General features: G+C 36.7%; 1 protein-coding gene across 1 annotated transcript in view; it reads left to right on the plus strand.

Annotated features, from left to right (window-relative positions):
• The first annotated feature begins 428 nt into the window (after nucleotides 1-428).
• LOC577675 (glycogen phosphorylase, brain form) overlaps nucleotides 429-24633 on the plus strand; it is a 29605-nt gene continuing 5400 nt past the window's right edge. Inside the window, exons 1-18 of the mRNA XM_030998532.1 lie at nucleotides 429-898; nucleotides 7309-7410; nucleotides 10924-11002; nucleotides 13843-13946; nucleotides 14664-14795; nucleotides 15485-15596; nucleotides 16295-16377; nucleotides 16796-16939; nucleotides 17607-17699; nucleotides 18193-18339; nucleotides 20103-20266; nucleotides 20722-20836; nucleotides 21311-21412; nucleotides 21906-22053; nucleotides 22562-22762; nucleotides 23010-23089; nucleotides 23467-23591; nucleotides 24317-24451. Of these exons, the coding sequence (XP_030854392.1) occupies nucleotides 662-898; nucleotides 7309-7410; nucleotides 10924-11002; nucleotides 13843-13946; nucleotides 14664-14795; nucleotides 15485-15596; nucleotides 16295-16377; nucleotides 16796-16939; nucleotides 17607-17699; nucleotides 18193-18339; nucleotides 20103-20266; nucleotides 20722-20836; nucleotides 21311-21412; nucleotides 21906-22053; nucleotides 22562-22762; nucleotides 23010-23089; nucleotides 23467-23591; nucleotides 24317-24451 (2303 nt within the window). The 5' untranslated portion in view covers nucleotides 429-661. The remainder of the gene's footprint in view (nucleotides 899-7308; nucleotides 7411-10923; nucleotides 11003-13842; nucleotides 13947-14663; nucleotides 14796-15484; nucleotides 15597-16294; nucleotides 16378-16795; nucleotides 16940-17606; nucleotides 17700-18192; nucleotides 18340-20102; nucleotides 20267-20721; nucleotides 20837-21310; nucleotides 21413-21905; nucleotides 22054-22561; nucleotides 22763-23009; nucleotides 23090-23466; nucleotides 23592-24316; nucleotides 24452-24633) is intronic.

A 24633-nucleotide genomic window follows, 5' to 3' on the forward strand; every position in this document is an offset into this window, starting at 1 on the left:
ATTACTTGTTTATCATCATTATCATCGGGTCATCATCATTACTAGTTATCAAGAGTCATTCAGTTTCCAAATTGACACTCCTGAATATAGTTGTAAGGAGTTGAATGAAAGAGATGACACGTAGTTTTTTTTTTTTTTTTTTGGGGGGGGGCTGTTAGGCCTAATATGATTGTATTTTTATCCCTTTTCAAACCGTTTGAATATAAAATATAGACACGTTTTGTGTGTTCATGGTTACAAATAACACAATTAATGTAGGCCTAATTTGATAAAGTCTGTTGATTTTATGTTGCTAAATACCTGGGGCCTCTTAGGCCCGGTTCAGTAAAAGGGGTTTGAGAATGCATGGTATTAGCATGTCTCATGATGTACCGTAGTGCTATATCGCCATCTTTTGATTCCAACAAGCGCATGTTTTTCCGAGGCCAGCTAGCACAGCTGACCGAATTGCACGTACACACTACCAGTATACGGTATTTCCGTGCATATTACCCGAGCATGCATGCCTAGAGCGGAGCGGCGACCCCGTACACTCGGACGATCCATCCAGGTCACGTTGCTCAGCTCAGATCAGCTAGTCACATAATTTTCTGTGACCGACGAGCAGTCGATGCGGAAATCTTGAATTGGGGCACTTCTTTTCTAGATATTGACCATCAACATGGCCCAAAGTGACCATGAGAAGAGGAAGCAGATTAGCGTGCGTGGTATCGCCGGTATCGAGGATGTTTCCAACTTCAAGGCGAGTTTTAATCGGCATCTTCACTACACCTTGGTGAAGGATAGAAATGTCGCTACTCAACGCGACTACTACATCGCCCTGGCCCACTCGGTTCGTGATCATCTTGTTGGCCGTTGGATCCGCACCCAGCAGTATTACTATGAAACTGATCCAAAGGTAAATATTAAAACCAGCAAGCTAACAGAGGTAGCTAGTATTAATTTGTCCATGCCCGCATGTGCACACCTTCTGTGGGCGGAGGTGGAATTGGAAAGTAGACAACTTTATAAAGTTCAACTTGATGGAACTTTTGTTTTGAAGAATTGAAAATGAATTGGAGCATTATTAATTATTGAGTGCTGATCTGATTGCGATGTGAATGAGTACAGTAGTTCCCTATTTTACTATAATCACAATGCAGGGTAGAACTTGTAATATGGAGACTCACACAATGATGATAATTGTAAATATTGAAAGCATGTGGAAACATCTGAACTAAAAAATCCTGTTTGTAATTGTAATGGTTGCATTTGTGCAACTAGATAAAAGTTGATGTTAAAATTGTTTATAGTAGATCATTATACTATACAGAAATGAACCTTGTGCACCAGGGCAGGGGCGACGTCCTGCAATAGGTGAGTGCATGTTTGAAATATGTACAGTATGAGGGAAGAAAGTTCCCTCAAATGAAACTTCCATCGGCACCACTCATCTGTAGCCTATCTACAAAGGAGAAAATCTGTAAGACCCTTAGCTCGACTTCACTTAGACTACATTGTAGATCTACACATCAGCACAGTATGAGTCTCTAGACTCTATTCCATACAATGTAGAACAGCCAAGAACTGGAAAGACTCCAAAATGCTGCAGCAAGGTTTGCTACCTGAACCTATGGGAAAGACACCAGCGTTACTTCCCTGAAGGAGTCCCTTGCAGAGCTACCAAGTGTCACGCATTAGGCGTGACCTTACGCACTTCGAGGGTCTGAAAATGCTCTCACGCTCGACGCGCGCGTTAGATTTAAAAAAACGCTATACCTTATACGTGTGTTATACCCTCGCACGTGCGGAATAATGAAAATGTCACGCATTGCGGATCTTTGAACTTGGCGTCTCTGCCCTTGATCGGCTGCTACTACAAGATACTGAATGGCACCCTAGACATACAGTAGCTTAAATCAGAAATAAATCTCATCAAAGTGTGGAAGAGGAAGAAGAGGCCATGAAAACCAATTCTAAACCTCTTTTACAGGAACAGATGTCTACGCAAACTCCTTCTTTCCAAGAACAACAAGGAAGTGGAATAACCATATCTCAAAACTCAATTGCTGCCTTCAAGTCAGCTTTTGCAGCCCCACTTTGATAGTCCCCACCCTAAAATTAATGACCACACCGCAAGTTCACCTCCAGTGCAAATTCCCTCACAAAAAATTTATGAGGTTCACTGTCTAAGATCCAAGAGCTTTCATAGAAGCAATAACTGTTTGTTTAAAGAACTGTTAAATGTGTACATTTACAATTGTGCTCATTATGTTTTCTTATTTGTATTTTAACTTAAGCTATATTATATTTGTTTTTACTTTATGAAGTGTCATTCAGACATGACTACAGTTAGTAGACAGCCCCCCCCCCCCAACACAAAAAACAAAGAACAAGAAGAAATAAAAGAGAATTTGTTTGGCAAAATTAAATGCTTTTTTTTCTTCTTTTTTTTTGTAAATTGAGGGTGACAAAAACTTTATTTGTGTACCGTAAATCTCCGTGTATAAGTGTATTTTGAAGACGAAACGAAAACACGCGGGGAAGGACATTCATTTAACATCGAGGTGCAGTTGATGGCGCAGATTTGTGCTTGTGAACTTGTTACAAATAAAAGTAACAATGTCGTTTTGTAGAAGAATGTGTAAGATCATTAATGCAAATTAAAAACAGTAGAGTACCTAGGATAAAACCTTGTGGTACGCCAAAGCAAAATTGGAGGAATTATTATTATAAACTACATATTGAGATCTGTTAGAAAGATTACTTTTAAACCAAGATGACAGACAAATTTGAGTGTTGTTTTAGTTTCTGAGTGGTGGTTCAACACACCGATTACTGAGCTGGGAGAAATTGCCAGGCATAGCGCCATAAATCGAAACAATTTTTTTTTTTTTTTTTTTTTTTTGTGTGTGTACCTTTCAATTTTTTTTTGCGGCAAAAAAGTGTGCCTTATACACAGAGATTTACGGTACCTACATGTAGGCACAAAAAAGGTTCCTATGCATACCCTGTGTCAGTGATGTGTGTTTTCTGACACGTACAACTTTGTGATGCACTCTGATATCTCATTATTTCAATGGCATTTCGGGGGGAGGTGGTTTATCTTGTCATGTCTGAACGAGCCTGTCACAAGTGGCTCTGACCTTTGTACTAAATGTGTGTCAAATGAGAAAGGGGCTTTGTTATGACATTGCAAATAATAGTTTTGAAATAAAAATGCTGACTAATTATTGTCAACATCCTGGTATCAGGATTGCAGTACAGTTTTAGCACAGGCATGTTCCATAAGATGTTTTGGAGAGCAATGTGAATACAGCAGATATGTGTCACTAGACTACACTCATTGTCATACGGTCACTGACTTTAATATAGGGTGTTGCATGCAGGGATTTGTATGGTGAAAATCTCAAAAACTAGTGAAAGGGCCGAAATGTTGTAGACAATCTTACTTGAAAATTTTCCTAAAGGTATGGGAGCATAATATTCATTATTAGCAAATTTATAGTCATATTTTTCTTCAAATTTTAATTTCCAACAGGCAGTGTGATGTGTACAAAATGGGGGCTTTAATTTTCACTCAAAGAGAGAATCCTCCCCCTCCCCCTCCCCCAAGTCTTTTGATCTGAAATTTTGCACAAACTTTCATAACCTCATGTTGCTGCTACAGATGAATTTTAAGATCTTTGAGGGCTTGCAAATCACTGATAGGGACTCCAATGTTAATGTTCTAGGTTGTTCTAATGTAGACTGTGTGGGCAGGGTCTAATGTCAAGCACTGTCTGATGATAAAGCAGGCAGACAATCCTGAGCTCTGATGTTGATTTAGAGGTGCTCAAGATTGCATAGATTATCATATAGTCATATACCACAGATTACCAAATTATCTTTTTCTTTGTCAAAAGATGTTAAAAACAACTGTCCATCACAAGTACCAGTATGTTATGTATGGTGTTGCCTAGACCGAAAACTTCAGTCTCTCTAATCTTCGGTTGTTCCACTGAGACTTCGTCTGGCTCCACTAGACCTCCGATTATAGAGACTGAAGATTGTCCTATCGGGACTGTACGGAACCAATGGTTCGGTTCGGCAGGACCGCGATGAATGAGATATGCTACGAGATTTTCACTCTTTACATCCTCACACATGCTGCAATATGACAATAATTAGAGTCTAATTAAAAATAACATATAAATAGCTTATTTGACTTACGATAGCTTGCTCATTTAGATCCTAAATTAATGATTAATCCGAGAAAGTCTCGTCGTCAACATTATCCGTCTTGGTTTTAGTTGATGAATATTAATTTTTTCTTTTCGAACGTCCAATAGCTACCGTAGCTACATACGAGTCGGCCAACGAACTCCCACGAAACGAATGCTCTGATTGGCCATTGGCTATCTTTTGGTAGGTGGACCCGGAAATATATCGGCCGCCGGGTAATATTTCGAATGCATGAACGTACTGCTTCGCGGTTCTGAGGTACAAATTGGATAATTCATATAAGTAAGTCCGTAAATTATTTATTTAATATTAAGTTATCAAATTTTAATAACTGTAGTTAGGACAAATGACATATCGACCTAATTTACATCTGATTTAGAAATCAGGAAATTAGATCTAGACCTAAATAAAGAAAATCGGGGGAGAAATGTCGGTAACGAAAAGCTGTTACGCTGTGGCTCTAATTTACCCCCACGGTACGAGATCTCTGGGTTGCCATCTGTATTGGGGAATGACAACAAATGTCAGTTTTATTAAAGAAATGACCCAAATCAGATGGTTATTGCTGTCTAGGTGTTGCCATGTTCATGACTTCATGTACATGTACATGTACATACAGAACAAACTTTTTTTGTTTTTTGTTGTACAGGTGCTATTAAGTGTTGTACAGGGTGAACATCACTATAGTGCCCCTCCTCCCGTCCCATGTCTTTCTCCTCATCTAGAGTCCATAACACTTATCTTCATCACTTGATAATCATACTTTATATTGTACATGTAATTCCTCTTTCCGGTCGTTGATTTAGCAACGACAAAAATAGCACAGCATGAAATGTATTCATTCTGATAAATCGATTCCCTTTACATGTATAGGTAGGCCTTCTGATTAACATTAATTTCTACATATATATATTACATTCTATTTACATATACATGTACAGTACATGTAGCTCATCCAGCCCTCTATGGCCTGGTAAGCTGTTGTCTATGAGTAGTTACAGGGGAAGTCTACCCTGGTATTTCATTGGTTTTAAAAAGCAGAAAAATAAGAGAAACAGTTTAGTGAAAGTTTAATGTATGAGCTAAATCTGATCAAAATATTAAAGTAATGATTTTTGTAAGTTTTAATCATTTAAGCACCAATTAAAAACGTTGTGACTTGTGACATATCATGTGACGTTCGCTGTCATTTTCTCTGTACATGAAATTTCATGAATTTTCATTTTCTTACATGTTTATAAAGTAATAGATTTGTTTCTAGATGTTTCTTATAGAGGTTGATACGGTGCATGTATGATTGACAATTTTCTTTAGAGACAATAGAAATATGTGGATTTTTAGTACATTGCAAATGGGAGGGGACCTCTTAAGATATGTCACAGAGTTGCCAATTTGTGTTTGATCAACTGCAACTCAAAAATTCATAACTCTGTTATTTTTAGAAGAATTTTGCTTAAACTTTCACTGACCTGTTCTCTCAAACAAACAAATTCTTCTATTAAAAGCCATGTTAGTTTCAGGGTGAACTTTCCCATTGAAGAGAATGTTTTTTAGTTTTCAGTCTCAGGACTCTAGTGAATTTGCAATTATGGGATGTCTTGTGGGGGAAGGGGGGGGGGGGGCGATGGGGTGACGGGGAGGGGTTAACATGTAGTATTTAGTCTTTCAACATGTGGTGGTTAAATTTAATGGAAATTCATGCTTTTGGCTTGTTTGAAAGGTAAATAGGTTAGAGACTTGACCTGCATGATCCTTGTGTGTCATGTGTGATAATTTAAAAGGTTTATACACTGTACAAGGTTTAGGTGATGCAAATTTGGTACTGATACTGAACTGTGAACAGGTTTTGATTTAATTGTATCTACTTTATTGTACGTTCTCTCAGGCTTTTCAATTCTTTATTTGTTGTGTATGCATTGTCTGACAGTATACCTACATGTTATGCTTTAATACTCCTTATTGTAGGATTTTTAGTTAGAGCTGGCTATAGTACAGTTGTAGGGCTATTTGACCCTGTGAGTACTGTGAATTACACAAATTTATTTACACAATTTCTAACGCCTTTTACTTTTTAAATTTATTCTATTCAAATATTCCAATCTGTCTATTGTACAGACCCTGAGAGTTCTACATGTACACAGTATGAATTACACACTTTTGTTTATATAATTTTGCAGACTTTTTGTGTGTTTAATATGTTCTGTTGAGATATTCCATTCTTTTTATTGTACTGAGTAGAGAGAAAATACAATCAACCATCTTCAATAAATTTACATAGTGCACCATGTGGGCCGAGTAGCATATCGGTTGCATTGCTCTATCAGTGGGTAGAATTTGAATGTGGCGCAGGGTACAGCCCATGTGTGTATACCATCACAACAAGTTGGATGCATGCATAATCACAGTTCATTCTGTTACACTAGACTACTAGTACTAGACTGCATGTATACGTGCAAGCTTGAAGATGACAAATGGCCGATCTATAGGACGTGTAGCCTCATTCAAGTCACCTTTGGTTACATATTCGCTTTCCCCCAGTATATGTACAAAAGTGTATTAATCCGGGATAACCTTACGTCTATGCACTATTTTTAAATTACATGTACAGTACATGCAAAGGTGAAACGACTGACCAGTTTGAAATTATAATTGATTATTGATGCCCACTTTGTCCAATCAAATTTACATCTTAATAAAATGGTGTACCATGATGCATTTTAGGTTCTAATTTTGACTCCACTTACACTTGTATCCAGAAAGCAATCAGTGATATGAAGCGGAAAGCTGTTGTTTTGGGGATAATGGGGCCCCATCGATGCATTTTACATTTGTGTACATTTCAAGTCCATCTCCTTACATGTATGCACGTAAGGTCTACGTTTCCTTGTTGCTTTTTTATAAGTATGTGATTGGTATGAGCTTTCTTAGCTAGTTTGTAAACATTTGAAAATATACTGAAAGTAGTAAAAGATGTGTAAAGTACAATAGAGAGAACGTAATTAGGATTTAAACATATTCATTCTTAACGAGATATCAATAGAACCTAATAGAAATATGAGAAGAATAATTGTATTAAATGAAGATTTTCTTTTGTTCTCTTGTCAGCGTGTGTACTACCTCTCTCTGGAATACTATATTGGACGTACCCTAACCAATACCATGGTCAACCTTGGCATCCAGAGTCAATGTGACGAGGCCCTTTACCAGGTAAGTCTATCACCTCAAAGTCAAACCAAGTCAGAAATGTATGCTCATTTTAATGATTTTGTCAGAATCTGTAAGATTAAAGAATGTGTAATGACTATCACTAATGAGGAATGTTTTATATGATTAGATAATAATATGCACAGGCAATGTAAAAGGAATTAAGTTTTTTTAAGGAAAATGTCCTGATTTTATCAATATATTCAACAATTATCATAAGCATTTCATTGCTGATTACAATTTTTTTTATTTTGGATAATTTAAAAGAGTCATTCAAGGACTCGTAGCAATAAGAGCAAGATAAGAATTGATTTTTGAACCTCAATGAGATTCTTGACTTTTTGTCCATAGACCCAACATTTTTACCAATTAATGAGATTTGGATCGCGATACAAATAAAATCATACTGATGTGCATTTTGTTGTGAATACTCTCCTGCATTCTGTGATGCTGCACATGGGTTAGTGGAAATTAAATAGAAACATTAATATCATATATCCCAGATGTGAAAGGGGCAAAAACAGTGAGAATTCCATTGCATGGTTTAAACCTCACCTTTTCTTGTGTGTGCATGGGCCTAATGTCCAAGGTAGGGTTGTTTCTCACCAGAGGAGAAAACTGACCAAATCTTGTTGGTGCACCTATCCTGATTGAAAGGAAAACAACTCAATATGGTAGTGTTCCTTGCATCGACTCGAGTGAGAGCGTCCTTCACTAGTAGAGTGGACCCTTTCCACTGACTTAGAGATTTAGTTACGCTTATCCCCTTACGTGTTCAACTGACTGCCCTTTTACCCATGCATTGATTACTGGGTGTCGGCAGACCTAGACGTGATGATGTATAACTTTGCTAGTTCACATAGTGTCATTAACATTCATGTTCCAAGTTCTTGTACATGTAGATAATGTTTTTAATTATTGTACATGTTAGTAATTAATTTTTCAAGATTTAACAAGAATAGTTTGTGTAAATTTATATTTTGATAGTCATATACAATCCAAACCCCAAGGTTTATATAATACCCCCAGGGGAGAAAAAAAGTTGTATGGAGTTTTATCATGCAAAGCTTGGAAAACATAATGATGGTTTAAACCTAGAAATGTTTTGATTAAATGATGAAGTAATAATAATTTCTTTATTAAAGCTATTGTCCTTGTAGAAGAATTAAGTATCAAATTAATAACATTAGAGTGACTGGAAAATGCTTACCGGACTCGAATTTGACTACAGGTAGATTAGTTTTGTTGATGTTTATTTTATCTATGTCCAGTAGACGAAATGATACATGCATCTCCTCTCACCTCTGTTCGCCTTAGGCTCTTTTGTTTGCTTTTTTGTTGCTTATACTCTATGGTTCTGCGCCTGTTGCCTTGAAAACAGGCACGTTTCTTTTTTTGTGCACTCTTTTGTGCACTCTTTTGTGCATTGTTTAATGCTGTTGAACTTGGCAGTATGATAACCTTAAGAAGCTGTAAGGGCCAAAATTTGTTACACCATTAGGTTGTCATCAAATTTTTTAATTTTGTGTTGAGTCTCTATATAATTATATAAGAAAAGATGTTGTTCTGCAACAGAGGATATTAAAAAAGAGACACACAAAACAAATTAAAAGGCTCTGTTAAATGAAAAATTGCATTGCAACCATAATATCTTCATGCTTGCATTAAATGCATTCTGTTCCTTTGGTAAGAACTCTTTTGACAGGTCAGTAACTGTGAATTCATATCATCGATCTGACATACATGTATTATGAAGCTAGATTGATGCAGTGATCTTTGGTTTCTGACTGCCAGCTTGCGTGCTCTTGAGTCTCTGCCCTAAGTCAGAAAGAGTGATCTGTGGAGCACTGCAGATAATACGCATTCCATGGAGACCCGCGCAGTATAACCAATTTAATCTCCAATCGCATTCCCCTCACCCTTTCTTATTTTCATCCTAATCGCAGAGCTCTTCAACCCATTTCCTTGTGTGTCGGTTCCTCGATCATAACTTGGCTACACTGTACGTAGCCACATACATGTACATTGTATGTGCATGCCCTGTACAGTATGCACGTTCATACATGTTCGTTCCCTGAATACCGTCATTTAAAATGTGACTGTGTGTTCTTGTTCCTCGCTTGTTAGCAACTTGATATGTTTCCAATGCGATCAGGGGAGGCATTGCGGGTGACTCGATTATTCACTAATGAAATCTTCCAGTCAAACATCGATGGTGCATTGTCTTTGCAGTCCATACCCTTCCTAACTTTCCAATTTTTTTATTTGTTAAATCACTTGGAATTTATGCAGAATGTGTTTTGTTTTAATACCTGTTGTATTTATATTTGATGGTTATGTTCTATTTGGTTTTTTAATTTCTAAATGTGTATTTAGAAGGAAAATATGGAAGCACAATTAAAGTGCTAGTTTTATTAGATTCATGTAGAATCTTTAAAACTGAAATTTATACATTTATGATAAATGTACATGTAGGGGAGAAAGGAGATCAGAATTAATTCCACCAATCACATTCATTCAATGATTGAATACTTTCCGTTAGTCAGGCAGCAGTGTTTGTTATGAAGATGGGTTTTGAATTAAAGAAATTGTTTACGTGTTGGCCATACTAAGTCCTAAATAAGATATACAGAAGATTTGTTCAAAGTTCATTTTAATAGTACTTAGCAACTGGACTTTGATATTTTGGGGCATTTTTGTAAGGCAAAGTAATTGACTATTTTACATTTCACTTATAAAGCAACAAAGGATAGTGTGCATATTGATTGCTCAGATTTAAGGCAGTTATGTTTTTTAAAATATTATTTATTGATTTTCTTCGGGGAGGGGGGATACATGTTAAAAATAAACAGTTATGAAATAGGTTTCACTTGCAAATACTTGTATTCAGCAGGTTAGAAAAATATATACATGACTGATGATTGTGGAAGAATGGTATATAAACATACATGTATGTACATGTACATGTGAGCAAGAGACTGAGAGAGGTACAGAGAGAGAGCGGGGGAGGGGCAGACTTGGAGATTGTAGGCCCAAAATGGTTTACGGTCAATATTTGCTATCCTTTTTTTTGTATTGTTCAACAATTGTACTTATTATATACTAAAATTATGTCTAGTCATGAGCATTAGTGCAAAGTCTGACTGACTTGTACACTAATAGATGCATAGTCTGCATGTAGATGTCAAGATACATGTAGTTACATGTACAGTGTACATATTTGTACATTGTGCAAAATGAACAATATTCTGGAAAGATGATATGAAGTGATTTAAAAAAAAAAAAGAGACCTATGCAGAGACATGAATCTTTATGAAGTATTTAAACTAAATTGTCATTACAAATCCAAGTACAGATATATACATTTTATATGTATAGAACAAGTTAACATACATGTAGCAACTTTAAAGATTTCTTGTAAAACCTAATTTTTTTTGGTGTATGCTGTTCACTAATAGGCTTTTACCATATTTTTCAGTGAATAGAACTTTCTCTTGTTGTTGTTTTGTTTCTCAGCTTGGTCTGAACATAGAGGAGTTGGAGGAGCTAGAGGATGATGCCGGTCTGGGAAACGGTGGTTTGGGCAGGCTCGCAGGTTAGTACAATACGTAGCACTAAGCACATTTACATGTATACAGTATGAAACATAAAAGCATTTTTTCCCCTTTTTTTTTTCTTCTGAAAATCTTTGAACAATAATACAATATTACAGAATCAAAGACTTATATAACAATAATCAAATAATAAAACAGTTGGATAGTCCATTTCAGAGCAATTAACCTAAATGGCTCTGTTCTTCCATGGAGTCCAATATTAAACATAATAATAATACATGTATAATAAGTAACGATATAACAAAATAGTAAGGCTGAAGTAAAATACACTGTACATGCACTAAACTAAAGTAAACTAAACAAAAATCATTAAACTTGTCCCTGAAAACATGCATATTGTTTTACCTGAGTTCACAGAGAGTCTACTTGCATTCATCCAAGATTGAAGATTATCTAACTCTTTGTTTAAAACTGATTGAATCACAATCACATCTACATCTTTGTGGTAATAATACATAGCCATGTCATCGGCATAAAAGTGCAACTTGCATTTTGTGAAAGACTTGGGTAGATCGTTAATAAAAACTAAAAATAGTAGTGGCCCCAGAATTGAGCCCTGAGGTACTCTGTAATCAAGGGTCAATTCATCAGACAATGTTTGTCCTGTGGATGTTCTAATGCATCTTTTCATTAGATAATTCTGAAACCATTTTAATGAGGTTCCTTGGACTCCAATATCAGAAAGTTTTTTAATGAGAATTTAGTGATTGACAGTATCGAATGCCTTGTGATGAGATCCACCACAATTGTTGATTAAAAATGATGTAATAAAGGAATAGAGACATTTTAATCAGTTGATAATACTTTTGATAGAATTGCATTTTGAGAGAAACTGGCTCAATATAATCCTTAACTGTTCATCACACAGTACTACATGTAGATTAGTGGTTTGATTCAGCAAACTGTAAACAAAATGTTGAAACTACTTTTCTATTGTTTGACCAGGAGCTGTACAATTCCTTGACATATGGTTGAGACAACTAGCTAACTTTTCTTTGCTCATTTTACATTTTCCACTGAAACCATTAAGCAGAAAATTTGTATAGTATTGAATAGTCAGTCTGAATGTCGACTTGATACATGTAATTCTATAATTATATTGCAAGACAAGAATAGACCTGAAAATATTACAAAGGTGTAAACATTAATGATGGTAATTTACTTGCATTTGCCCCACATTAACCAATGCCATGCCAGATTTTGTTAAACAATCCCTACATCTGAGCTGGTCCTTTAAACGTACGATAACTTGATGCTCAATGCCAGCAAATGTCTCAATTATGTAGGCCTAGATACGTGCAGCCCTGTTTACACTTTAATGTCTGTTTACCATTTGGATACATACTGTACACGTCCTTGAAGGTGGGAGAGCATTGTGTGAACTTGACAGTTAGAAAGCAGTGCATTTGATATTGACCTGAGGAAAGGCCAAGAGCATTTCTTGTGTTACACTCTTCTTTATTGTTCATGCAGAAAATATTCTTCATAGTAGAATGTGAATTTAAATTGAATTCCTTTGTGTCGATTTCAGCTACAATCATACCATGGACCCTATCACCACATACATGTTCATACATACATAGGCACACTGGTTATTCTTTAATATTGGGAATGTATTTCTAGCTTTGTTCACATTGAGGCTCACATGTTGGGGTTTGCATAAAATTTCAATTTGATTGCTGTGTTATGAAAAGGCTTGCCACCAACATAGGTTGAATGCACGTAGGCAGTCCATTCATACTGACCTGTACAATAAAATGTCAGTCCAGAGTCCAGACGCCCTGTGAAAATATGCTAGTGTTGAATCCTGGGCATGACCTTTAAGTGGTAGTTTTGTTGGGAAAGGAATCTTTAATTGTAAAACTGGGGTGACTTTGTTACTCTGTAATTGATACAAAAACAATATTTTTGAGTCCCTGACCTAGTTTATATATGAATTATACAAATATACATGTAATGTATAAACACAGGGTTCTGTAGTCAATGTCCTGTGTGTTATGAATATGTACAAGTGAGCAAAACAAGCCTTCTGAAGGGAGAGAGTGCGTCAAGTTTCTCACTCGGAAAGGTCAACAATGTCTAGGCATGCATATCCATTTACATTTCTGCAGGAGTAATTGAAATGGACTCTTTCATTATTTGACAACTACAGTGTACATTTTGTAGATTAATGTTCTTGCCTTAAAGCCAATATATGACAAACATGTTTGTTTGGAATATTAAATGACTTTCTGTCATTTCAAATTTCAAGCATTTCGTTCCTGTTTTCACGAAGTGACGGTAGTGAGGAAAATCCGCACGCAAATTGCATGGGATTATCATTCACTACCGTCACTTCGTGAAAATAGGGACGATTTGTTTAAATAGGTGCTGCAATGTATGCATTGAAAGACAAGTACCTGTATACACATGTAAATATTGAGGTTCATTTGAAGAAAAAAAAAAATTACCAAGTGAATATACAATACTTGCTCTGCTTTTGTAACCATACAGTATGTCTGGGTGATGCAAGTAATTCTGCCAACGGAAGAACAATTGTCTATCAGTAGTTATAGGTACATCTATTACAAATAACTGATTATGGTATATGGTATTCTAGGTGGTTCTATAAATGACTCAATATTAAACAAGAAACCTAAGAAATAAAGATAATATATTTTTGTAACAGCATCATATTTCACACAATTACAGATTGAGTTTCTTATACATGTTCAGGTCATTGCCCTGTACTGCAATGTAGTACTTCAATCCTTGTGACCTACTGTAGACTTACAGAGAGATTGACAGGTATAAACATTTAATTATATGTTTGTTTATTTAGCCTGCTTCCTTGATTCCATGGCGACACTTGGCTTGGCTGCCTATGGATATGGTATACGCTACGACTATGGTATCTTCACTCAGAAAATCAAAGATGGCCATCAGGTTAGTGTGTACAGCCTTTGACATTGACGATTGAGCTACTGTAAACGTGTTAATACTTGCACTTGCAGTGCTTTAATTTTCACGGTTTTCGCGCTAAAGTCGGTGTCCGCGAATATATAAGCATGACTTCTTATGCATGTTTTGAGTAGGCTGAATTGCGTGTAACGAAAATTTAAGAACCCGCGAATATGTTTTGTGGTCACTTAGCGTGAACATTTAATCTCACGAAAATAACAGTGTTTACAGTAGTCAATACTTTCCTTTTATACTTACATGTATACTTTACAAGAAGACCAACATTTACTTCACATCTGAAAATGTTGAAATTAATTATTTTATTCTTCAACTGAAATATAGTCAATGTACAACTATAACCTTTGAAAGTCACAGGAACATTATTTTGTGGATAGAAATTTAGTATTTTTATTTAAAAATATATTAGGATTATCTTGATATGAAAAGAAGTAGCCATATGCAATTTTAGTTGAGACATTCAACCCATTGATTTTCTAAAGAAATATGGAATGAGGCTGATCCTGGTGATATTCTCTTCTCTTTGTCTATTACAAAACAATTCTTTTAAAAGATGCTATTGTCCACCACTTTGCCAACACACAATGTAGCTGCATGTGTAGCACATGTTTTTAAGTAGACTATTGTTGAATACGAATCACTGGATTTATTGATCATGTTCAAGTTCCATCCCTTTGATTGCAGGTTGAGGAACCAGATGACTGGTTGAGATATGGCAACCCATGGGAGAAGGCAAGACCGGAGTACACCATACCAGTCAACTTCTATGGCCGTACTGAGAAGAAAGATGGCAAGGTCAAATGGGTTGACACTAAGGTAAGGTCATTGACACACATCCTAGGCCCTGTTGCATAAAACTTACCATTGATTGTAACTATGCCATCAATGGCAACTCCCATGGTAACAGGACTCAACAGCCAATCAAACTCGAGGTTTCCATGGTAGTTACCATTGGTGGTAAAGTTACCATCAATGGTAAGTTTTGTGCAATGGGCCCAGGTAGATTAGCATCGTTGTTTGACTTAGAATTTAGCACTGGCTTTATTTTTTGCAGAAGGTTTAACTTGTTTCCTATATTATTAGGGGTCTCCCCCATCTATTTGATTTTATGCTAATGCTAGATACAACTATCATGATTTAGAATAGTTTGGACTGAAGTAAGATGTTTTGTGGTAAGGCAAGCAAAGTAAACAGAGTTTGATATTCTTTATCAGACACTATTGAAAACACAATGCACCATTCTTGGATGTAAATTTCCAAAAAAATATAAGGGGTATTTGATACAATTGTATATGAATGCAAACGTAGCCATTGTGTTGTGACCAATTTTCAGCCTTAATACGACCTTGTACAAGTGTTAGATCAAATGTTTGCAGTACTGTTACCCAGCAAATTTCAAAAGAATTGGAAAGAAATTGTTGAACAAGGGCTTCAGGAAGACAATGTAGCATGTAAAGGATCTCTTGAAAGTTTCATGAACGAAAAGTCTGTCTTTTACAATACAGGTTGTGTTTGCCATGCCGTATGACAGCCCTACCCCTGGATACAAGAATAACACAGTGAACACCATGAGACTGTGGTCTGCCAAGTCCAAGAACAGCTTTGATCTCACTTTCTGTAAGTCCATATCTTCAAACAAAATTATGTAGGCATTGAAGTGCCTCTCCTACAACTTAAAAACTCTCACCCCTTCCTTTTTGTTAATGATAACTTGCAATCTTCATATAGATTGTGGTTCCTTCAGTATTTTTCACTTTGATATATTTCTTAAAAGTTACTCAATGTCATTACCATTACATACATATTTTGAAAAAATTCAGTTCTCTCAGTAATAGAGTTCAGGAGATAAATAAAAACTTGTGTTAACATGAAATATGCTAAAGATGTTTGATATAGGTAGAAATCATGTTATTTATTTTGGGGCAAATTAAAAGTAAATTATAGTTCTAATATTTGCATGAATGGAGAGGTGGTTTAGTGAATTTTATTAAATGGATAAAAAAAAAAGTGACAGGGTCCTGAGCATGGCAGGATAGTAATGTCCTTTAGCAAGATTTTGATGAAAATGATCAACCCCGATCCCCCCCCCCCCCTAGGTGTAGTAAATAGGTACCTGGTAGGAAGGAAATCCTTGAATGTTGTAAACAATAAAATCAGTAGCTTTGCTGGAGCCTGTGGTAATATTTGACACCCTTGCATGGAGGATATGAGCGCTACACAAGAAGCCAATACTATTATCATTATGATTTTGTTGTTCCTGTTTTGGAATATAATTGTTAGTTTTAACCTTTTCTTTTGTTTTTTTCTCTATGCAGTCAATGATGGTGACTATGTGCAGGCTGTACTGGACAGGAATGTAGCAGAGAACATCACCCGTGTACTCTATCCTAATGACAATGTAAGTCACTTATCTTGAAGATCCTCACACCATTTACAAGATAAATATTCATGCCGAAGCAATAATTTGAAAATCAGAAAACCTGCAAGGATGAATGAATATGCCTTATTTTATTCAAGAACCTACAGAAGATCGTCTTTTAAATACAGCGCCAATTCATGACATGGTCATTTCTTTTTCAAAGTGACAGAATACACTCCCTTCCATTCTCGTATCCTTAAAAAGTATAATCGTTTGTTAATTTTTATTTTGTCATTTTCACCTTTATGTAGCTCTGTTAGATTAAAACAGTCAGAACCCACATTATCTTTTACAAGCTTTTTGATCATCATTAGCAAATATTGTTGAATACTTAAGGCATAAAATTACATGTTCACTGCATTGATTGACATTGGTCTGTTGAATGCTGTTGTAACAGGTCTGTGAAGGTAAGGAGCTACGTCTGAAGCAGGAGTACTTCATGGTGACCGCATCTCTCCAGGACATCATCAGACGTTTCAAGTCTTCCAAGTTTGGCTGCAGGGATCCTGTCAGGACCACCTTTGATACCTTCCCAGATAAGGTATGTTCATGGATCCTGATAGGTGTCTCATTCACATGTATGCTGTGGTTAACGGCTGTAGTAAACGGCTGTGGTAAACGACTGTGGTAAACCGCTTTAGTTGACAGCAGCAGTTCTTTGTGTACTTTGTGTAATGAAATGGTAGCTGTGCCCAATTAGGGTTCTACATGTCCTTATCTGTGTGTTGTAAGATTAGAAATAACAAAATGTTGTGGGTAACTGCAGTATTTGTGAATGAGGCTTGAGAGTTTTTTCCTTATCCTATGTCATTTGTTAAAGGTAATTGAACAACTGCAAGCTATCACTAATGTAGATTGTACATGAATTTTGAAGGCCTAAATGCACTCTAAATGTAATATCAAGATGAATAGTCAAAAGTGCTTTGATGGCAATTGGCTTAGAATACCAGTAATTGACAGCTTGTATGCAGTAGATGGAAATTATTAGGACTTCATCTTTAGTAGTACTCATGAACTGAGACTTCATGTCACAGGTAGAATTCAGTGTTCATTTCAGCATCAGAAATAAGATATATTGACCTACAAGCAAATATATACTACAGACTAGGAAAAATACAGTACAAATTGGTCAAATGAATGGAATATGAGAGAGAAGTACCGTGTCAATTTGCAAAGTAAAGTTTATCATTTTGATCTGATTGATGTAGGCTGCTATTCAGCTGAATGACACCCACCCTGCCATGGCCATCCCTGAACTGATGAGGATCTTGATAGATGTTGAAGAAATGGAATGGGAGAAGGTGAGTCTTGGGGTATCTTAGGATAATTGTAACTCTATTGAGGTTTTTTGTGCAATGTCATGATGCACAGAGTAGCCACAGCTAAAGCTGAGGTCTTTAAAGTCAAACTGATATTTACATTGATAGTGATGATAATGATAACAACAATAACAATGCAATCATGAAACGGATATTGTGGCTCGGGTCAGGAAAAAATATCTGTCGATAGCCATAAGGGCCTTTACTCTGTGTTAAAGTATATGCCTGGCTCTCAACAGATGATATAATGTAGGAGACTATTGAAAAAAAAGGAGGAAAACTAATTTCAGCCCAAAATTTGGTCACTAACCCTGTCATAATTTGATCATGTGATAAAAGATTGTTATATTGACTAGAATAAACATCCAATGCACAGAAATTAAAGAAAATAGCAGTGATTTTGACAGTAGAATGATAAATGCTCCTAGCAGTGTTGTTTCTTATTCATTTCTACATTCCCTTTGTATTTGGACAGGCCTGGGACATCATTGTTCGTACCTTTGCCTACACCAATCATACCATCCTTCCTGAAGCCCTTGAGAGGTGGCCAGTAGGCCTCCTGGAGTATGTCCTACCACGTCATCTTGAGATCATCTATGAGATCAACATGAGGCATATGGAAGTAAGTTAGCAATTCAGCATGACTAATAATGAAGAAGTGGTATAGCATTGGTTCAAATATTGAGGGGGAGGGGCATCAGCATCTTGGTTAAAGGGAGGTGGGATTCACAACTAATTGGATATAATGTGGCTTAGGAAGGCTATTTAATATGGGGAAGGCATCGAATTTCATAAACTTTTATGTTCCCTTTTTCCCTCTCCCACTTTTTCTCCCTTCTCTCCTTTTCTCTCTTTCTTACCCTTCTTATTGCCGTTAAGTTTGGGAACACATCCTCTTCAGCTACATCACTGTAACAGAGAATTAATTGTGTGCCAGCAGGGGCATTGCTAATGTCTGTCTGCTAGGCATCCACAGAAGTAACATCAGGCGGACAAATGCCTTAAAAAATCTGCAGCAGCAAAATAAAATAGATTTCTTTTGTAAATGGATAGCAAGATGCAATGTAGGTGGGAGGGGGGGGGGGGGGGGGGGGAGTGTCAAAGTTTCTTCCATCAGCCCCTTTGTGTACTTACTTATTAATGCAAGGGTCACTCTGTGGCCTGGACCCACCCTCCTCAGAGGTCACCAAATATCGACGTCGACTCGACGCCTAAGCCTGACCCTGACCTATTTGTTGTTGTAGTGAAGTCCTAACGTTCGTTTTTCTTCATTGGGTGAAGCTTTACTATACAAATTGATGAAATGTGTGAAGCTTTGACAAGTAATTTGTTTTTTCTGGTGATGTGACATCGAATCCAATCGGTCGCCTTGTTTGTTCAGGTGATGTGACATCGAAGCCACTACCGGTCGCGTCGAAAATATGTTGAAATCATGTCGAAATCGTGCGTTTCAAAACAACTATTTAATTTTTATTCCGGTCACTCATGCACTCGCAGAGTGATCGTCCTGAGGTCACCGAACTTTTCTCCAGCGAAACTGATTTCGAGATTTCACGAGATCGTTTTCGAGTAGTCTACTAGTCTCCTACACATAACTAGTTGCGTGAGTATTCGCAGTATACGTGCCTGAAAGGCCAGCCTCAAGTCTGGAAACGAGACTAGTAGCCTACGAGCTGTCGGTATTGTACCCAGCATGCGCAGCGCAGATCGTGCCAAGTTTTGGCCCCAAGTTTTTGCGAGGTGAGTTGAAAAAAAATAGAAAGTTCAGAGTTTTCCGATCATTTTGAGACGGTACTACTCCGACCCTGTTTTACGATTGATTATTAACGAAATCTGTGCATAAAACTTAGCCTATATTTTCGCGAGATTTCAATGTTGACGTATTCCACAAAGGTATTACGCCACAGCAGTGCCGTGCGCTCGAGTCGAAGCCTGCAAATGGCCAGTATGGTGAAACAGTGGTGAAGCTTCAGACCGGCCGAAAACTTACAAAAGTGAAGCCTCACCTATGGAAAACTGACACAAGTGAAGCCTCATCTATGTAAAACTGACAAAAGTGAAGCATCACCTATGCAAATAATTCAAAGGGTGAAGCCTGGACTAACACATTTGCTGATAAGAGTGATGCTTTGCCTTTGTTTTTTGTAAAGCACATGAAGTGATGGTGAAACCCTGAGGTTACAAATAATTGGCTCAGGTGAAGAAAGGTGATGACCTGAGGAGGGTGGGTCCAGGCCACAGAGTGACCCTTGCATAAGGATGTTCAATTCTTAGTTGCTTTATATTTACTATTGCATTCATTGTAAAGTGTGTGGATAAAAATACATTCAAACTTCTGAAGCTATGACATCCTTGTACACCATTCTTCTTGTATTCCATGTTTAGGAAGTCAGCAAGCGTTACCCGGGTGACTTTGATCGCATGCGCCGGATGTCAATCGTTGAGGAAGGCGATCATAAGCGTATCAATATGGCTCATCTCTCCATCGTAGGTGCTCATGCTGTGAACGGTGTTGCAGCTATCCACACCGGTCTCATCAAGTCTAGTGTGTAAGTAGACATCATATAGACAGAGATTAAGAACTTTGAAGTCAAAGATTTGGCAATTTTTATATTTCACACTTCATTTTTTTGACCTGTTGCTAATGTAGGATTCAGAATAAAAACTACCAGAATATACGTATGTCAAATTGTCAATGCTTACTTTTATACTGCACAGTTGCTTTGGTCCTCCAACATGACTCGTCTGCTCTAAGGCCACACATCACTGCATTTGGACCAAAGTTAAACAAAGTCCTGCCATGAAGTCTGTTCATAACTGTATATAACTCCAGTAGCTGCTTCTCCCAGAATGCCTTTAGAGACTGATCCTACAATATGCAGCTAGCTTGTGGCAGCGTGAAATATTGCCCATTCTTTTTGGCTGTGGCCATTATTCACCAACATCAATGTTGTCTTGTCCACTCTCCTCATCCTTAACTTTGTTTGTGGTATGATGTTGACAGGTTCCGTGACTTCTATGACATGTACCCTGAGAAGTTCCAGAACAAGACCAATGGGATCACCCCTCGTCGCTGGCTGCTTCTTTGCAACCCTGGTCTCTCTGATGCCATTGCTGATGTGAGTCATTGCTTGTTTTTTAAGATCAAGTTGTTGTAAGAATTTGCTTATGTCAAATAAGGAAATTAACAACCTATTAGTTAGATAACTAAATGTTTTTTAATATTTTAAATTGCATATTGATCATTTGATGTAGGTAGAAATCACCAAACTGGAGAGGAAAACTATTTTTTAGCCAATTTGTGAAATAACAGACAAAGGTGGATTGTATTCTGACATTTCAAGGGAGAAAATGAAAGAGGGACATATGAATTGAACAACTGACAATATATGCATAGATGAAATTGTTAAACTGACTATGGTTTGAAAGGGTTTTGGAGAGCAAGAAATGGCACCAGTTTGAAATGCCTTACATTGGGCAGATTGCAGCTATTCAGAATAATGATAATGACAATCGGACATACAATCCACATCAAAGTAGTTGGTATAACTAGTACTGTCTCATCTGAAAGTGGTTTCTGATCTTCTTAACAGAAAATTGGTGAGGAGTGGACTACAGACCTGTCCCAGCTGAGGAAGCTAGAGCAACATGTCTCTGATAAAGCTTTCATCATGTCAATTCAACAGGTCAAGCAGGTAGGTAAAACTCCATTTACACTATACAAAAATGATACAAATGATCATAAATTATACAAGTAAGTGATGGGTAATTGTTGATTACTGAATAATAGTGAAGAAAGAGAGAGGTCAAGGATTGCAGGCATTTTATGTGGCATTTATTGAGTTTGTAGATGAACTCTTCGAAGAGGTGTGATCGATGTAAAATGGACAAGAGAAAGACCTGTACAGTAATGATAATAAGATACAGGTATGATAGAACTTTAAGGTCATGTTCTTGTATGGTAAATTTGGGTAGATCTGGAAACTTTTCACACCGAAATTATATGGAGGAGACTTTATATGATGATACAGAAAGTGATCCATGCTACTCTCCATCAGTGTTGACCCCGAATGATTACGCTCATCTAGAGATGTTAGATGTGTGCATGAGTGAGTACTTTGTTAGCAGAATGGAATCTGCACTAACATCAACACTATTTAATTTATATTCATGTATTGTTTTTTGTAGGAGAACAAGATGAAGCTAGCTCAGTATCTTGAGAAGCAGAATGGAGTTCACATCAACGTCAACTCCATGTTTGACATCCAAGTCAAGAGAATCCATGAGTACAAACGGCAGCTGCTCAATGCTCTTCATATGATCTGTCTCTACAACAGTGAGTCTTCTTTTTCTAACTCTGATTACATTTTATTTATATACAATTTGCCCGTTTCAATGTGTTTGACCAAAGTTTTCTAAAAATGTTACGTAAGGGGTAACCTTTAGGCTGACAAGCCAAAAAAAAGGGGGGTTGAGCCAAATGATATGGGCTAACACGACCCCATAAAAACACCAAAAAAAGAGAAAAGCTTCATGTCAATTATAGGTGAATGTTGAGTACTTGCCAATTTAAAACAACACAACTTCTTTTCCTTTATCATCTTCTCGTCTCATCGTCACTTTTAAGCTTCATAAAAGCAATACATTTTCCTAGGGATCATTATCTTTTTTTCAAAGAGAACTTGAAAACCAAAATGTACATGTGTGCTGGTTTTCATATATGGGGTAACTTACAGGCTACTTTTCAAACTGTAATATTTTTGTTTTTGCAACTATGTGTCTATTGAATGTGTGCTTTTGTCATCTGTAGAGATATATTTTTAATTATTTATTTTCATTAACAGGAATCAAGAAGGATCCGAGTGCCCCTTTCGTCCCACGTACAATAATGATTGGTGGCAAGGCTGCACCTGGGTACCACACGGCCAAACAGATCATCCATCTCATCAACAGTATTGCTAGGGTGGTCAACAGTGACCCCATTGTCGGTGACAAACTCAAGGTCATCTTCTTGGAGAACTACAGGGTTTCTCTTGCAGAGAAAGGTGAGTGACACAAGATTGCCCTAAGGTTATCATCATCATCATCATCATCATCATCATCATCATCATCATCATCATCATCATCATCATCATCATCATCATTCATCATCATCATGCATCTTCTTTATCAGTTTCATTATCAATCTTGAAATTACCAAGATTTTGTATCGTGCATTTACCTCATCTCTGAATGGGACCTTTTTAAACCATACATGTATATATATATGTGATGCTCTTATCTTTGATATAGTGATCCCAGCTTGTGATCTGTCTGAGCAGATCTCACTAGCAGGCACTGAGGCTTCGGGTACGGGCAATATGAAGTTCATGGTGAGTAGAAATGTTATACTTAGACCAGGAAACCTTGAAGGCTTCGCAGGAATTATATATCTTTTTTCTTATACAGCATTAAACTTTTGTAATTTGGATGCATGTATACATATTTAATATTCAATTATACAAATCTAATGCAGTTTTCATAGTGTTCAGAGAAAGCAAGATTTGACTATCTTTCTATTTGACTATGTCCTTTCATTTGAGGGGGGAGGGGGCATGGGAAGTTTAGTAGAGGTTCAAGTCAGTTGTTAGAGTGGATTACTAAACATGTTTTGTGGCTATTATGGAAAGAAGAATTGAATCTCTGTTTATGTCATAATGTAAATGGAGCTCTGTTGTATTAGGAATACATTTGATTTTTGTCATTGTAGTTAAATGGAGGTCTGACTATCGGCACTCTAGATGGAGCCAACGTTGAGATGAGAGAGGAGATGGGAGATGAGAACATCTTCATCTTTGGTATGACAGTGGAAGAGGTACAAGCAAGAAAAGATGGGTGAGTAACTTTATATTTCTTCCTTACCGGGGACCAATCACCCCAAAATACTATGCTCAGAATGCTTTTGGTCCCATGACTTTTGTAACATTTGTTACTCATTAATTTGAAAATATCAATATGAAGCACTTGACATATATATTTCAGTTATGCGAAACCTTCATACAAGAAGAGCAACAAATTACTTATGCAGTTTGCCCACTGCAATTATAGTACAAAAACTAAAAGCGAGAGAATTTGATAAACTACTTTGCATAATATATCACACTATCGAGAAAATGGCGATGCCCATGTCATGCCGAGAAAATGTACATTGTGCTAAGAATATCTTGCTTTGCATGTCTCTCATACACTTTGGTAGGAAATCTGTAGATTAATGGACAAGAATAAAACGAATCTCTAAGAAAAAATTAAGTTATTTCTTTGGTTAAGGTTTTCTTTATAAATTTCTAATCATATGGGACAAAACAGATATGGCATCAAAAATTTGTCCGAAGCTGTGAACCATTTCTAGTAATATTTGGAATATGAGGGCATTTTGATATCAATCTCTTTCATGTGATATTGCCACCACAATACCCTTTTTTATTGAAAAATCACAAATTAATTTTTTCCTCTACCAAAACACAACTATCTTTTTGCTTTAGTCAAAAGTTTTTTCAAGATTACCTGCCTGTATTGAAGTCATCTTTACTTGATGTATTTTTCTCTTCTTCTCTTTGTAGCTATAATCCGCGTGAATTCTATGAGAAGAATGCTGAGCTGAAGCAAGCTATTGATCAGATCCAGGGAGGCTTCTTCTCACCTAATGATCCTGGTGCTTTCCATGATATCGTCAACTCACTTCTAAATCATGATACGTAAGATGGCATCCTTCATTATCATTCTGGATTTTCCAAAAATAATTGTGTTTTGGAAATATCTTATAAATTTTATAATCTAAAATATCCCATAATTTACTAATGATAATAGTCACATTTGATATTTGGGATGGTAAATACCATATAAAAAAACAGATATCCTCATATTATTTTTGTATTAT

Source organism: Strongylocentrotus purpuratus, unplaced genomic scaffold (assembly GCF_000002235.5).
Source record: "Strongylocentrotus purpuratus isolate Spur 01 unplaced genomic scaffold, Spur_5.0 spur5_scaffold_5, whole genome shotgun sequence".
Taxonomy (NCBI): Eukaryota; Metazoa; Echinodermata; class Echinoidea; order Camarodonta; family Strongylocentrotidae; genus Strongylocentrotus; species Strongylocentrotus purpuratus.